General features: G+C 40.8%; 1 protein-coding gene across 1 annotated transcript; it reads right to left on the bottom strand.

Annotated features, from left to right (window-relative positions):
- Positions 1-8804: 8804 nt before the first annotated feature.
- On the bottom strand, positions 8805-10892 carry LOC145861700 (fucolectin-like). The gene is made up of 4 exons (XM_082964582.1): positions 10770-10892; positions 10492-10526; positions 9169-9468; positions 8805-8964 (listed from the first exon to the last, which is right to left on the bottom strand). Exons 1-4 carry the CDS (start codon positions 10890-10892, stop codon positions 8805-8807), a joined length of 618 nt encoding a protein of 205 aa, XP_082820708.1.
- Positions 10893-17928: the final 7036 nt, after the last annotated feature.

The raw sequence follows: 17928 nt of genomic DNA, 5'->3' as shown, positions 1-17928 counted from the left end.
TACTCACAGACACCATTCAAACAGTTTTAGAAACTTTAGGGTGTTCTCTATCCATATATAATAAGTATATGCATATTCTAGTTACTGGGTAGGATTAGTAACCAGATTAAATCGGGTACGTTTTTTATCCAGCCGTGAAAATACTGCCCCCTAGCCCCAACAGGTTAACCCTTCAAAACAGCCCCTATGACACCATTTTAAGGCACTTCTGGTTGACACAGGAAGCTGAAAGTGAACACATATCCTCCTTCGGTTAGGCTCTTATAGAATATTGAGTTTTAAGTCTTTACGTTAAGAACTGACTTATTTACAGGGCGTTGAACAAGTGTGTGTTGTTTCAGAAAATCACAGAAAATCACAGAAATCTCACAGAGCTCCGAAACCCACCTTAACGGACTCATCTGAACACGCTGCAACTGGATCTGTAACTTTTTGGGAAAAAACTCCTCTTTTTGAATATCACCAATTTGCCATTGTACAATTTCTCTGAAATGACCATTGGTAAATGTCTGGTTCTTTTTTTCCTGACACCGTAGGCTCATGTACTTTGATGTGAAGCGGTCAAATCAGCACTCTATTTTCATGTTTGACTTTCAGTCCCAGAAAAATGGCCTTAACTCGAAAAGCATCGAGGCCTCGACTCCATCCTGTTCGGGGCCAACTGCCCATTATGCCAAACCCATGCTCACCGAGTTTCGTCTTCGAAGTCTTTTCCGTTTAGGAGAAAAAGCTGCGTCGTGATTGGTGATGTTTGTTACATTTGCAATATGATTCCATTCGCCCTCCTGTGGTATAATCCGGGACTGGAGAGAAATGACCAAAATTTGTAAATGTTATTAAACGGAAAGCGAAGGTCTGAGAGACTCCGTTCGATGACTTCCCGGAAGATCCGGCCCCGGTGAGCGGCCCGACGCCGTCCGCGGATTTATCGGACGTCGTCGGACGTCTAGTAAGGGACCGTACATTTGCAATATGCACTTTCTCACTAACCATACAGCTGGCGCAAATTAGTTCCCTTCATGTATGTTGTCGTCCACCAGTATGTGCCGGATTTCTTTGAGTTTCTCGTGGATGTAGATCACCTCCTTCAGTTCATGTAGGAAAGCCTCGGTTACACCGTAAACTCTGGTAATAGATGGCACAAGACCCATAGACTCCAGGGCTCTGACCATCGATGGTATAAAGCAGCTGGACCACAGTCTTTTCACCAGCTTCTTAAAATGGTTGAAGAAGTAGTCACAGGATGGGTCATATAAACACGGATGTCGTCGTTGGCTGGGGTGATTGATCTCACAACCAATGCATTTTTTCTCTTATATACTCTCCAATCACCACGTCTAAAAGTGCGGCTACAGAGGCCTTGATGGTGTCCACAAAAATAGTACTGACCACCCCATCAAACACATCCTCAGGCGGTGTACATGTATGGGGTGTCGGGTCGGCTTGCCTGGGGGAGTAGAATGGAGGGCTGTGAGGCATAGAGTCCTTAGAGTCTGGTACCCATGGCGTATTGGAGTCCTGATATGGCATATTAATATCCATGGTATATGCTGAAATGAAGAACCAGAGGCTTTATGTTCACCCCCTTTTATTGTTGAACCAGTCCTTTGGTATCGGGGCATGGTTAACGTAGCAGCAGCGTACTTAGTTTTCTTCAGGGGCTGACCCTTCTGAGGATGAACCTTCTTGGGTTTCTTTTGAATCATAATCCTTAGGATTCGTATATATCATACACTTCCTTAGTTGAACAATACTCTGCCATTGTTGGCTCTGTACAAAAAGAGCATCCACTAACTAACATTTTCAATTCCATTATATCCCAACTTTTGAAAGGAATAAGCATACGCAACCTAAAATTCCCAGTCAGGACACCATCACTGTTGTTTTCGTTGCGGATCTTCTCGTTGCTGATATAGAACTCCACGCACCCACATGGAAGTCCATTCTTTCTTTGTATTTTCACCCTATGAAATATTCTTCCTGAGGAGTCAGGGGCACCTTCCAAACGGGTCTCATAGCCTGTGAACAAGCTATGCCCCTTTGTGATAACTCTCAGTTCGGGACACACCACCTTGCGAAACACCTGCTTGTCTTCAAGCTTGTAGTCCACTCCTAAAGTCTGGTCTGTATATTCTTCTCCTTCTGCTATGGTATAGAGTTTCACTCTACAGACCGGGTAATCAAACAGATAACCCCATAGCTGTCCATTAGACATCAACACTTGATCTTTCAGTGCAGTTGCGGGCGATATTTGGGTTCTATACATATTTAGAAACCGTTTTTTTGGCGCATCGCATATTGATGCTTTATACTCTTCCCTTTCTCTATGTTTTAACCGAGGTCCTGCTTCAGTTGTTACAGTTATCACATGTGTCACTGATCACAAAATCCATGTTTAACCTGTTATGGCTAGGGGGCAGTATTGTCACGGCCGGATAAAAAACGTACCCGATTTAATTGGATTATTACTCCTGCCCAGAAACTAGAATATGCATATAATTATTAGCTTTGGATAGAAAACACTCAAAAGTTTCTAAAACTGTTTGAATGGTGTCTGTGAGTGTAACATAACTCATTTGGCAGGCCAAAACCTGAGAAGATTCTGTACAGGAAGTACCCTGTCTGACCATTTCTTGAACTTCTTGATTATTTCTATCCAAAACAGGGGATCTCTGCTGTTACGTAACACTTCCTACGGCTCCCATAGGCTCTCAGAAGGCGGCAAAAAGCTGAATCGTGGCTTTGCAGGCTCTGGCTGAAAAACAGTAGCGCGTTTGGATAGTGGCCGGTAACAGTACTATGAGACTCAGGCTCGTGCACGAGGGGATCCCATGCTTTTATTTTCTCTCTCTTTGTACGTACACACGCTTTCCCGGTCTGAATATTATGGCTTTTTTTACGAGAAAAATGGCATAAAAATTGATTTTAAACAGCGGTTGACATGCTTCGAAGTACGGTAATGAAATATTTAGAAATCTTTTGTCACGAAATGCGTTGTGCGCGTGACCCTTATTTACACTTCGGATAGTGTCTTGAACGCACAAACAAAACGCCGCTGTTTGGATATAACTATGGATTATTTTGAACCAAACCAACATTTGTTATTGAAGTAGCAGTCCTGGGAGTGCATTCTGACGAAGAACACCAAAGGTAATCAAACTTTTCTAATAGTAAATAGGAGTTTGGTGAGGGCTAAACTTGGTGGGTGTCAAAATAGCTAGCCGTGATGGCTGGGCTATCTACTCAGAATATTGCAAAATGTGCTTTCACCGAAAAGCTATTTTAAAATCAGACATATCGAGTGCATAGAGGAGTTCTGTATCTATAATTCTTAAAATAATTGTTATGTTTTTTGTGAACGTTTATCGTGAGTAATTTAGTAAATTCACCGGAAGGTTGCGGGGGGTATGCTAGTTCTGAACGTCACATGCTAATGTAAAAAAGCTGTTTTTTGATATAAATATGAACTTGATTGAACAAAACATGCATGCATTGTATAACATAATGTCCTAGGGTTGTCATCTGATGAAGATCATCAAAGGTTAGTGCTGCATTTAGCTGTGGTTTTGTTTTTTGTGACATTATATGCTAGCTTGAAAAATGGGTGTCTGATTATTTCTGGCTGGGTACTCTGCTGACATAATGTAATGTTTTGCTTTCGCTGTAAAGCCTTTTTGAAATCGGACAGTGTGGTTAGATAAAGGAGAGTCTTGTCTTTAAAATGCTGTAAAATAGTCATATGTTTGAAAAATTGAAGTTTTTGTATTTTTGAGGAATTTGTAATTCGTGCCACGCCTATCATTGGATATTGGAGCAGGTGTTCCGCTAGCGGAACGTCTAGATGTAAGAGGTTCATTTCTTTAGTGGTTTATCTAGGTCGCTTTAGTGTTCAGCTCTTATTTATAATGTGGCTTCCCCCAATAACCCCGGACATTCCTGTTTCATAGACAACAACCCTAAGGTCACTACAACAGGGGGGGCATACTCTTTGAAATGTTCAAACACATCCCACAGTTCAACGAGGTCCCTACACATCAATCATCATGACAGCTTCAAAGGAACAGATGCACTATCTGGTTAAATAAACACTCACTCTAAACCGTGAGAACTTCCTGACAGGATGTCCAGCAGGATGTCCATATATGGGCATACACACCGGACCATAAAAACAGGGTCATAAATCACAGGTTTGACGTGTGCCGTCTACTGTATTCTCTCTTATACAATATAAACTTAGTCTATAAATGTCTGCTAACCAACATAATAAAGTCGTTTTAAACTTAATAAATACCCCATGTGTTTTAATTGAAAATATTGAACAGTCATACAGAAACAGTTATAATATGTATTTCTTTGACCTTTATTTAACTAGGCAAGTCAGTTAAGAACAAATTCTTATTTACAATGACGGCCTACAACAGCCAAACCCTAACCCGGACGACGTTGGGCCAATTGTGTGCCGCCCTATGGGACTCCCAATCACGGCTGGTTGTGATACAGCCTGGAATCGAACTAGGGTCTGTAGTTACACGTCTAGCACTGAGATGCAGTGCCTTGCCACTCGGGAGCCCCGAGTTTTCCATGATTGATACATAAATAATCAATACAACACTAAAACAATAGTCAACTAAACAATTAAAGATAATCAAACTCTGCATTACAGACCTGCTCCATGTCACCTCTACTGGTGGTAGAAAGAACAACATCAACATCATTTACTATCATCATTGAATTTCAAAGATCAAAAATAAACATCAAAAGTGTTACGTAAGTATGTGAATATGAGACTAATACAGATTGAGAAAACAAGGTGAAATGGATGAAAAAACGAAATTCAAAGATCAAAAAAAGTGTATATATTTTACATTAAACATAATCTATAACAACAAATCTAATTATTATTAAATAGCACACAATATAGTAAAATGTAAAACAGATAGTGGAAATTCTTCCACAGGAACAAACCACTAGAAAGGCCTTTCAATATTTTCTTTTAAACCTTGTGACAAGTGAGTGCTAAATAAGTCTTACCTGTCAATGTTGATGACTTATTAGTTTGTGGCTAAAACATTGTTGTGTGAAGACATCTTCAAAATTACGACGTGGGCGTCAGAAAGTTTGCGACGCCTGCCGTAAAAACTGTGGATGTCGTGAGAGTCTCCTCTTTCGATGATGCAGTCGTATGAGTTGCTTGCTCAAACTGTTTGGGTTTTAAATACGATTTTGTGCTGACTTTCTTGTCCGAATCCTCTCTTGTGTAGAAAACCACTGCCTTCAAAGGCCCCATGTTATGGAATAGGCGCAAGCTTTATGTCGGCGTTAAAGAGGGGATTGATCTGCGGGTAACTCTCTAGCATAAACACACAGGGAGCTATTCAAAATGACGTCACGTGTGACGTGCGGGGCATTCAATCGACTCTTTAAAAACACACTTTGACAGCATCGTGATTGTATAAAGAAACAATACTCTCCTAATCTATAACGTTATTATTAAATCACACACAATGTTAATAAATGTTAAACTAAATGTGGTAATTTTACAACAGGAAAATACTACTAGAAAGTTCTAGAGCCTCCAACAGAATCAGTGAATGGTAAAATCCAAATCCTGTATGGCCACGTTGCTAAGAGTCATCAAATACTCTCTCCTACCAGCTACAATAGCTACTTTCAGTAAAAGTTACCTGGTCAGACAACCTCTAAGTATCTTTAAATCTGAATTTATATATTAATTTTACAACAAGAAAATATAAAGGGGATTGGATGTCAGCCTCTTGAGTGCCACGGCGCCTCACTATGGCCGTCTGCTGCTGTAGAAATACACTCTGTTGACTCCTGCTTCAGGACCTGAGGACAGAGAGACAAGAGAGGGTCAACATGGTCTCTAACCAATAAGAGTGTAAACCCTGCCTAAGCACCATCAGCAGCTGCCTCCAATTGGGAACCATACTCACACCAACATAGAAATGAAAGACTAGAACACATAGTCACGCCCTGACCTAAAACACCATAGAGAACCCTGAGGGCTCTCTATGGTCAGGGCGTGACACTGTCCTATATATGAGAGATGTAAGAAAGATCAGGAAACATTTGTTATTCTTTTACCCTTTATTTTTGGCACTAAACAGTTTCCATATATACTTCCATACATTTTTTCAACTGATACTGGGGGACCTTCAGACGAGTCTTATGAGGCTTGTGGGCCAAGCCACTCCTACGTTGTCTTGGCTGTGTGCTTAGTGTCGTTGTCCTGTTAGAAGGTGAACCTTCGCCTCAGCCTGAGGTCCTGAGTGTTCTGGAGCAGGTTATCATCAAGGATCTCTCTGTACTTTTCTGATTAGTCTCCCAGTCCCTGCCGCTGAAAAACATCCTCACAGCATGATGTTGCCACCACCATGCTTCACCGTAGGGATGGTATTGGCCAGGTAATGAGCGTGACACTAGGCTATCAGGCCAAATAGTTCAATCTTGGTTTCATCAGACCAGAGAATCTTGTTTTTCTTGGTCTGAGAAGTGGCTTCCGTCTGACCACTCTACAATTAAGGCAAGATTGGTGGAGTGCTGCAGAGATGGTTGTCCTTCTGGAAGGTTTTCCCTTCTCCACAGAGGAACTGTGGAGCTCTGTCAGAGTGACCATCGGGTTCGTGGTCACCTCCCTGACCAAGGCCCTTCTCCCCCGATTGCTCAGTTTGGCCAGCTGTAGGAAGAGTCTTGGTGGTTCCAAGCTTCTTCCATTTAAGAATGATGGAGGCCACTGTATTCTTGGGGACCTTCAATGCCGCAGACATTTTTTGGCATCCTTCCCCAGATCTGTGCCTCAAAAACATCCTGTCTCGGAGCTCTACAGACAATTCCTTCAACCTCATGGCTTGGTTTTTGCTCTGTGGGACCTTATATAGACAGGTGTGTGTGCCTTTCCAAATCATGTCCAGTAAATTGAATGTACCACAGGTGGACTCCAATCAAGTTGTAGAAACATTTCAAGGATGATCAATGGAAACCGGATGCACCTGAGCTAAATTTCTAGTCTCATAGCAAAGGGTCTGAATACTTATGTAAATTAGGTATTTCTGTTTTTGTCGCTTTATCATTTATTGTGAGTAGATTGAACCCTTTTGAACCCTTTAGAATAAGGCTGTAACGTAACAAAATATCAAAAAGGTGAAGGGGTCTGAATACTTTCCGAATGCGCTGTATAATGAGAAAAGCAGGTACCTGAGTAGCAGAGGAAGTTGTAATGGTCATCACAGAGCCGCTCCACCCAGAGGAAGTTCCCTCCGTTGGCCCCGTTGGTCATCGCTCCACAGGGGTTGGAAAAGTCCTTCCTAGGGGGGACACCGTTCACCCAGTGGTTGTAGTTCATACGGTCTCCGGTCATCCAGTACCACGTGTCTCCCATGATGTACCTGCAGGGAGAGAAAAAACTGCTGAAAAGTTGCCTCACTTTATTAAAACCAAGATGCATGAACAGTGGAGCAAAGTGAAGATGAAAAGATTTTCAGCAAATGTTGGTACAGGACAATGGACGTTTGCTAGAAAAATCTATATTTTTTAAAACCATCAGGTAGTGTACCTGGACAGGCTCAGCCACAGATGGGAGGTTAGGGGGGTGATGAGGTTACTGTCATTCACCAGTTTCTCCAGCTCCCTCTGCTCTGTCTCGTTGCGAACACTGACCAGGTCCCAGTAGTGGTCTCTGCAGTAGAACAGAGCATCGGACCAGCACAGCTTCTCCCTCACCACCATCACCTTCCTCCTCAAGAAGGTGACACTGGTGGAAGGAGGAGGTGGAGTAGAAGTGGAGGGAAGAAGGGTATTGGATATTAAGGTTGGAGTAGAGGGTGATGGAGCAGTGGGTGTTGAAGTAGTGGTAGAATTTGTGGTGGTGGTTGAGTCTGAAACAGAAGTCCAAGAGTTCAGTTATTATTTGTGGACATTCATTTCACATTTCAACTTAAAATTCTCAAACCTACATACAATAATATTTACTTTGTATATTTATTTGATTAATACACCTACCAAATCTCCCTCCCCCTGAAAAAATATATGTTGGACTTTTGTCAAAGATTTACAATGTCAGCTTTGATTCTCCTGTATTAAAACAGAGAGTACTGTTTTAATACAGAAATGACAAATTATTGCCAATGAAGTTTCAAGTTGAAATGTCTTTCTTGCAAGCTCTAAACCCAACAATGCAGTAATGTAATACCAAAAATATCATAAGTTAGAACAAAAACACACAAGAAATAAAAAATAAGAAATTAGAGGAACAGGAGAAAGTAATGAATCATACTATATAAATGGTCAGTCAGTTCCAGTAACATATTTACAATGTGCAGGGATACTGGAGTGATAGAGGGAGATATGTATAGTGGTAAGGTGACTAGGCATCAGGATATATGCCTAGCAGCAGCGTATATGATGATTGTATGGGAGTTGGTGTGCGTGCGTGTAGAGTCAGTATAAATGTATGTGCAAATTATGTGTGTGAGAGCAAATTATGAAGTGAGTGTTTGTGTGAGTGAGTTTTTAGGGCCCTGTGAGTGTGCATAGAAACAGTGCAAAAATAGGAATCAAATACAAGGGTCAACTCAGATAGTCTGTGTAGCCATTCTGTTAGCTATTTAACAGTCTTATGGCTTGGGGATAGAAGCTGATGAGGATCCTGTAGATATCAGACTTTCGTTAAAGATTTACAATGTCAGCTTTGATTCTCCTACGCTTCTGTGATGGGATGTTACTTCAGGTGTACAATAAAAGTAATGTAAAACTTCCTTGATGATAAAATTGAACAGTGAAGACAGTTATAGATGATTACCTGCAGGAGTGCCATATACTTCCAACTCACACAGAGTGAGAACCTTGTTCTGTCCAGGGATCAACACAACAACGTAGCGACCCTCCATCTCATTACATTGGAAGGTGTTTGTCTGTCCTGCTGGGATGTTGGAGATGACAACACATCTGAGAGAGAGAGAGAGAGAGAGAGAGAGAGAGAGAGAGAGACAGAGAGAGAATGAGGACGCTCTAGAATATACATCACCGTGCAGAATACCACCAGTTTGTTAAATATATAGCCACAGAATAGCAACAGAAGTATGGATAAAGACCAATGTATCCAAACACCTTCAAGACAGGACATAAAATGTACAAATGTCTATGCATCACCTGGGGTTGTTGATGCCATTGTTCTCCAGTGAGTTACCGATGCGGATCTCAGCACCATTCAGCGTCTCAGAACAGCAGTCTCCTCTGTTGGTGATGTTAACAGCTGTCACTCTGTACACATCCAGCAGGTCCACTCTCCACCAGGGGTTGGTCTCCCATTCAGTGTGGGTGCAGGGTAATTTGAAAAAGTCTGATTCTCTGTTCCCATCAATGGCATTATGAGCCTTCCAATCCCCATACAGTGATGACTGGTTGGCCACTCCTTTCAACGCTACATTTACTACAGGGACAGAGAGAGTACTGTTTTAATACAGAAATGACAAATTATTGCCAATGAAGTTTCAAGTTGAAATGTCTTTCTTGCAAGCTCTAAACCCAACAATGCAGTAATATAATACTAAAAATATCCTAAGTTAGAACAAAAACACACAAGAAATAAAAATAAGAAATTAGAGGAAAAATACTATATGAAGGGTCAGTTAGTTCCAGTACCATTTTTACAATGAATTACTGGATCGATAGATATGTATAGGGGTAAGGTAACTAGGCATCAGGATATATGATAAACAGAGTAGCATCAGCGTATTTGATGATTGTATATGAGTTGGTGTGCATGTGTGTAGAGTCAGTATAAATGTATGTGCATATTATGTGTGTGAGAGCAAATGATGAAGTGAGTGTTTGTGTGTGTTGGAGTGTCAGTGTGTGAGAGTTTTTAGGACCCTCTGAGTGTGCATAGAAACAGTGCAAAAATAAGAATCAAATACAAGGGTCAACTCAGATAGTCTGTGTAGGCGTTCTGTTAGCTATTTAGTTAGCTATTTAGCAGTCTTATGGCTTGGGTATAGAAGCTATCCAAGACCCTGTTGGTGTCAGACTTTATGCACTGGTATCGCTTGCCATGCGGAAGCAGAGAGAACAGTCTATGGCTTGGGTGGCTGGAGTCTTTAATTAATGATTGTCTGGGCCTTCCTTTCACACCACCTGATTTAGAGGTTCTGGATGGCATTGAGCTCGGCCCCAGTGATGTACTGGGCTTTCCACACCATCCTCTGTAGCGCCATGCAATCGAGGGCGGTGATGTTGCCATACCAAGCAGTGATGCAGCCAGTCAAGATGCTCTCAATGGTACAGCTGTAGAACTTTTTGAGGATTTGAGGGCCCATGCCAAACCTTTTCAACCTCCTGAGGGGGAAGAGGACTGTTGCGCCTTCTTCACGACTGTGCTCTTGTGTGTGGACCATTTTAAGTCCTTAGTGATTTGAGCACAGAGGAACTTTAAACTCTCGAACTGCCGATGTGGATGGGGGCGTGTTCTCCCACCCCCGTTTCCTGTTGTCAACGTTCAGCTCCTTGGTCTTTCCGACATTGAGGGAGATGTTGTTGTGGCACCACACTGCAAGGTCACTCCCTACAGGCTGTCTCATCGTCGCCGATGATCAGGCCTACCACTGTTGTGTTGTCAGAAAACTTGATGATGGTGTTGGAGTCGTGCGTGGCCATGTAGTCATGGGTGAACAGGAAGTACGGGAGGGGACTAAGCACACACCCCTGTGGGCACCCGTGTTGAGGGTCAGCGTGGCGGAGGTGTTGTTGCCTACCCTCACCACCTGGGGCCGACCTATCAGGTAGTCCAGGATCCAGTTGCAGAGGGAGGTGTTCAGTCCCAGGTTCCTAAGATTGGTGACGAACTTAAACGCTGAGCGGAAGTCAAGGAACAGCATTCTCACGTAAGTATTCCTGAGTGAGGGCCGCTTAAAGTGCAATTGAGATTGCGTCGTCTATGGATCTGTTGGGGCGGTATGCAAATTGGAGTGGCTCTAGGGTGTCTGGGATGATGGAGTTTTTTAAATGTGTATTTTTTTTATTTATTTTAAAACAGACATTCTACCTGCAGTGAAGCGGCTCAACATTTACATTACATTCAGTCATATAGCAGACACTCCCATCCAGAGCGACCCCCAGGAGCAACAAGGGTCAAGCCACCCACAGGAGCAATCAGGGTCAAGCGCCCCGCCCAAGGGCACAAGGACTGATGCCCCACCCAGGAGAATCGGGGACCAAACCAGCGACCTCTAGGCCACTGGCCCAAGCTTCCAAACGCCAGGCGACCAACTATCCAAGATCCCCCATCAGTTCCCCTTGAGAGCTGCCCCTCAACCATCCAAGACCACCCACAAGTCCCTCCCAAAAAACCTCACCTTCCACCTTCCACCTTCCACCTCTCACCCCTAAACCCCCCCTCCCAAGCCACCGTCCTGATCCAACCCAACTAAAACCACCACCGACCCAACGCACCAACAACCAACAAAAATAACAAAAGAGAAAAAGGAGAAAAACAAAGGAAAACAACAACAGAAAACAACAAGGCGAAAACCAACGACATCAAGGACAACAAAAATCGAAACAGCAAGGCCAAGTGTATGCATTTGTGTGCATATGTGGCACTATTTATGTGTGTATGTGTCCGTTTGTGTGCACGTGTGCGTTTGAATGAGGGTGTGTGTATGCATGTGTATGCGGGTACAAGCGCTTGCGTGGCATCAGCCTCAGGCAAACAGGCGTTGGATGTAATAACGTTTCTTTTTAGTGTAAATTAAAGTTATTCAACTTTTTTTTTTAAATTTTTAACTTTTATCTTTGACCGTCATTCTCCGCCCAGCAACTGGATGATGGAGTTGATGTGTGCCTCTCAAAGCACTTCATGATTACTGATGTGAGTGCTATAGGGTGGTAGTCATTGTGGCATGATGCCTTAGAGTTTTTGGGAACAGGAATCTTACAGTGTATTAATTCCTCATGTTAAGATCAAGTTGTAGATATGACAACTTTCTATTTTCCAATCATCTATTTATAAAGTAATATAAAAAAGCTATGTCAATCTATTAGGATTTAGAATATTGATTTAAAATGGTAATGTTGTATAAAACCTTGACAGTCAAAATGTCTGTGGTCTCACCTGTCGCAGTATTGACCATCTGGGCTAGCAACACAACTCCTGTAAATAAATCAGAATTTGCATACATTAAAATCATCTTTCTTGTTTATCCATTCTGTACTTCATTAAGCCCTGTCTGTATCAGTAGTTGTACAGGTACTATAGTGAAGCAGAGGTATGATTACCAACTATTGCTACAGAAGTAGTGATGGAAGGTAGGAGGTAGAGAAATGTGATAAATATGTAAAAGGAAGCAACACTGTTTGCTGTTGTTGTGCAAAAAAAGAATACACAAAACAACAACAACAGCAGGCATAGATGTCTGCATACTTATGCATTAGACACTCACCCATTAAAGGGCAGAGAGAGAGACTCCACAGCATGTTTAGTGGTTGAGGCTTCATTCAACCACCTGTCTCCTGTCTGTAAAGACAAAACAAAAAACTGGGGTTAGGTGCCCTGGGGCCCCAAATGCGTTAGTCCAGCCCTAGTCAGCAAAGGTTTAAATCCAACCCACTGCCCTTCTAACTTGCACTCCCTCCTACTTTTCCCATCTCCTCTTCCCTGTCCAGTACAATACATTTAAATAATTACAAAATGAATAATACTAATTATATGAATAATAATTAGATGAATAATAATAATAGACGTATAATAGTATTCATAATAAAACAAATTGGATGACTATGCATATTTCATTACAGTTTGAATTAGCGTCACATATAGCATACTGTTGGTGATGTTATGCTTGGCTGTTGTTTACGGTAAACTAAACAAGACACTCTAATAGGTGGAATATCCAAATGATAAATTCACTACAGGAAGTACACAATACACAGTAAAGAAACGGTACCAATAAAATCCTTCAGGTCGTAAAATAAAAAAAAATCACGTGAACAACATTGAATGTTCTGTCATTTAACAGGCTTTTACAATTATAAAAATAATATACGTTTTATAAATCAAATCATTACTAATTTTAGACATTGTACATATAATAACTCAGTACCTACCCGCTGTTTGACGAAGTTGAAATTTTGAAGAGTGGAAATATCTCTCTGTGTCTTTTACCCCTGTCTGTTCATCTGTCACCTTGTGTGTCCTTCTATCATTTTTTGTACACGATGGAAATCTTTGATAATATATTCATATTGTGGGCTGTGTAGCCTTCTGTACTGTACCTAACCACATTTATATGATTAGCTGTGTTATGCAAAACAGTGTCTTGGGTACAGCAGAGCATCCCAGTGCTCATATTGACACCATTCATCTGCTTTTAACACTTTGTTGTCCCACATTGTTTCTCCACGTTGCGCCATGGAAATAATGTTTATTTTACATTTTCCTTGGTAACACAGTGCGTGACAGTGTATTGTACACTCCTCTCCTATTGAAATAGGCTTCTACCTGTTCCAAGGGTTAAAACAAGGACTGATACACAGTGGTAGATACTCATTCAATCAGGTAGATCTACATATATTGAAATACACTTTGCTAACAGAAAGACGCAATTTCATGACAAAGATCAGTGTATAAGCTCTGATAAAATAGATTAAAGCCCATTCTGATGTCTTGTAGGAGGCCTAGTCCACCCTGTTATTAGCTACGCAAAATGGCGATCCTGAGTAGTTGAGTGGAGTTTATAATTGTGGGGATGCACACGTCTGAGTATTGTTGCTACATAACAACGCAGGATCACCATTTTGTTTTATGAAAGTGGTAGATTTTCTTACCTCTACGTACTGATAACACTTGTAAGGCCCCTGATATTATGTTCAGAACCTTTGATTGTGCATTCATTGGGGTTTCACAAATCTTTCACCCCTGAGTCATTCATGCAAAATCAAAGTTTTCTGTGAAATACGATGAGAACATTTAGTTTAGTCACAATACATCAGATAATGACAGGGTCACCATGTAGTCCTTTTCACTACCATGTATTCCAATCGTAAAGAATACAAGATACACATTTAAAAACTGTTATTTTTTAAGTGTTGAATAGAAAGAATAGTAGATGGTAAATATAATTGTCCATACAGTATTCAACTATAACTTGACATGCACAATTGTTGTATAATTTGTATCCAATGGCAGGTTGTGAGCATGTTGAGAAATATGTGAGTCTTACAGTTTCATGATCCTGATACAGTACATAAGTAGGACAAATTATCAGAAGTAGAGGTACTGTAAAGCAGTTGGCTTCTGTAAAAACGTAGCACGGTGCCATTTCTACCTCATGCAATAATGTACAAGATAAACTTTTGAAGGTGCCCTGTCAACTGCCCTGTCACCTGATACAGTATCACTTGTCTCTCTGCTTGAAATTCATCAGCTTACAGTGTATCATAACAATTCAGATAATGACTGGAATATATTGTTATAACCCAGGTATTTCAGCAGTGCATTGTACAAATGATGCTATAATTCCAAATGGTACCACCTAGAATGACTCTTTCCACTTTGTCCTATTGAAGCACACTGGCTGATGAAGAATGATGATGTAGTATTTATAGACACATCCATATATGTTTTGGTTTTACCGTCCAACATAGATTGATGTCAAATTGATACATTAATGAGGTAGAAATATAGAAATGTACAGTGTTACAGTAGTTATCAGACTATGTACTTGGCAATACATTATTCTGGTTCAGTAGTTATCTGTTTTGACAGATTTGATTAAATCATACTTAATTGCATTGTTATCAAATGACAAGAAAATCATATAAAAATTCAAGTGAATATTGCATTTTGCAAAGCAGATCCTTTGATTGAATGTGTATAACTTTGTATAGTTCTTGTTTTGTGTACTTATGTAAGGTATAAATTAGTTTAGTAGTTATTGCATTGCGTACTTACATAAGGTATACATTTGTGTAGTTTTGTGTTGCGTACTGCATACAGTATAACTTAGTGTAGTTTGTGCATTGTGTACTTACATAAGGTATAAATTAGTGTAGTTATTGCGTTGTGTACTTACATAAGATATAAATGAATGTAGTTCTTGCGCTGCATGCTGCTTAAGGTATAAATAAGTGTTGTTCTTGCGTACTGCATATGGTATAAATTAATATAGTTCTTACGTTGCGTACCAATGTAAGGTATAAATAGTCATATAATTATTAATACAGTTTATACAGGTTTTATACAATTGTTTTGAATTAATAGTCTCTAAAATATATGCAAACAGACCATAAATGTCTACATTTTTGTGTTCTTGGAAAGGTGTGAGTGCAGTTATGATACAATATCAGTACTTTTTGCATTTAAAACTTATCTGCAGGGCCGGCGTTATGGGCGGGCCTGCATAACGCCGGCCCTGCACACATAGTAAGGGAGAGGGGAGCTATTTGGATGGCTTGGATGCTTTCTCTGATGATCGTTTCAGCAGAGAGGAAGAGGCGAAGCGGGTGGGCTCACTCTAGCCAACATTTTTCCAGAACAAGCATAATGCGTTTTTATGGGCATAAAATGCAGACCTAAGCTTGTCGCCTGCCTTCCCGCCTTTGGGACAACGACTCCCATTGTTAGGGCGGAGATATAAGCATCTTGTCATTATAAACAGATCTTTGGTTTCACCCTCTTGTGAATTGGAAAGGAAAGTTGCCAATTGCACAGTGCACTGTTTGGATGTTGGCCGAAATTATATAATTACTATTGTTTAAATAAAATCATTCAAAATACTTCACCAGAGAGCATGACTTAGCCACAGAGGATCATTTGAATTTTTTTGTTGTTGCTGTGGATAGTTTCAAATCACAACTTCATAGGCCTATGCCTATTTGGGAGGCCCTCAATTTGGCCAGCGTTTGTGGCAATAGGTCTAGCTGATTGAGTTGCGGCTGTCAGTGATAAGATAATGTGTCTTGAATATCATTTAAAATGTTGCAAAAAGAAAGGTGGGGTGTGTGCCCAAGATATTGCACATCTCTCTCCAGAATACATGCACTCAGCTCTCCAGAATGAGCTCCGATGTCTCCAGCCAATTCTTGCGCATTCATTGTGCGAATTGTTTGCCCTCTGATTATATCTTTTTTTATCAATTCCCCGTTAAATATGTCACCAGTAGGCCTAGTAAATGTACCGTTAATCTTCCGTCATTAGGTTATATTCATTTCTGTTAAAGCGTGTATTGATTAGGCTCCAGTCATTTAACCAACCGTTCTCATTATCACAGTGGAAATGTTATTTTCAGAGTTCACAACCTGCTACACTGAGAAACAAGTTTTGGTTAATTTCATAACCATCATTTATGGGTTTTGTTAATGTTTTCATTGTCTTTTGTTTGGAGTGTCCCATGTGAGCAGTCTCTGGCTTCTCTCTCGGAACATACAGAAGGCACGTGCGCACCTGAGCACGAGCATAGAAGTAGGCCCACCTGGCCTGCTGTGTGCATTTGCATGAAAGTACTGATAAAATAATTTATATGTTAAAAGATAATGATGAAATAATTCTACCCTGAAACGTAACCATTAGGGAGTATAGTTTATGTAGCATGTATAAGGAATAATTAAAGTATTAAACATAAGTCCAACTAGGTTGGACTAGGAGGGAAATAAATGTGTGTGTGTGTGTGCTTAACCTGTTATGGCTAGGGGGCAGTATTTTCACGGCTGGATAAAAAACGTACCCGATTTAATCTGATTATTAGTCCTGCCCAGAAACTAGAATATACATATAATTATTGGCTTTGGATAGAAAACACTCCAACGTTTCTAAAACTGTTTGAATGGTGTCTGTGAGTATAACAGAACTCATTTGGCAGGCCAAAACGTGAGAAGATTCTGTACAGGAAGTACCCTGTCTGACCATTTCTTGAACTTCTTTGCCATCTCTATTCATTACAAAGGATCTCTGCTCTAACGTGACACTTCCCACGTCTTCCATAGGCTCTCAGAGCCCGGGAAAAACCTGAATGTCGTCATTCCAGCCCCAGGCTGAAACACATTATCGCCTTTCTCAAGTGGCCGATCAAGGGACTGTGGGCTTAGGCGCGTGCACTGGTCGCCCCCGTCTTTGTGATTTTTCCTCTGTTTACCGAAAAGGAGATTGCCTGTCGGAATATTATCGCTTTTTTACGAGATAAATTGCATAAAAATTGATTTTAAACAGCGGTTGACATGCTTCGAAGTACGGTAATGGAATATTTAGAATTTTTTTGTCACGAATTGCGCCATGCGCGCGACCCTGATTTACCATTTCGGATAGTTTCTGGAACGCACGAACAAAACGCCGCTATTCGGATATAACGATGGATTATTTTGGACCAAACCAACATTTGTTATTGAAGTAGCAGTCCTGGGAGTGCATTCTGACGAAGACAACAAAAGGTAATCAAACTATTGTAATAGTAAATCTGATTTTGGTGAAGGCTAAACTTGCCGGGTGTCTAAATAGCTAGCCCGTGATGGCTGGGCTATGTACTTAGAACATTGCAAAATGTGCTTTCACCAAAAAGCTATGTTAAAATCGGACATATCGAGTGCATAGAGGAGTTCTGTATCTATAATTCTTAAAATAATTGTTATGCTTTTTGTGAACGTTTATCGTGAGTAATTTAGTAAATATTTAGTAAATTCCCCGGAAGTTTGCGGGGGGTATGCTAGTTCTGAACGTCACATGCTAATGTAAAAAGCTGTTTTTTGATATAAATATGAACTTGATTGAACAAAACATGCATGTATTGTATAACATAATGTCCTAGGTGTGTCATCTGATGAAGATCATCAAAGGTTAGTGCTGCATTTAGCTGTCTTCTGGGTTTTTGTGACATTATATGCTAGCTTGAAAAATGGGTGTCTGATTATTTCTGGCTGGGTACT

Source organism: Salmo salar, chromosome 18, assembly GCF_965601325.2.
Source record: "Salmo salar chromosome 18, fSalSal1, whole genome shotgun sequence".
Taxonomy (NCBI): domain Eukaryota; kingdom Metazoa; phylum Chordata; class Actinopteri; order Salmoniformes; family Salmonidae; genus Salmo; species Salmo salar.
The sequence above is the reverse complement of the archived record's forward strand: the minus strand, read 5'-3'. Positions and strand labels throughout refer to the sequence as shown.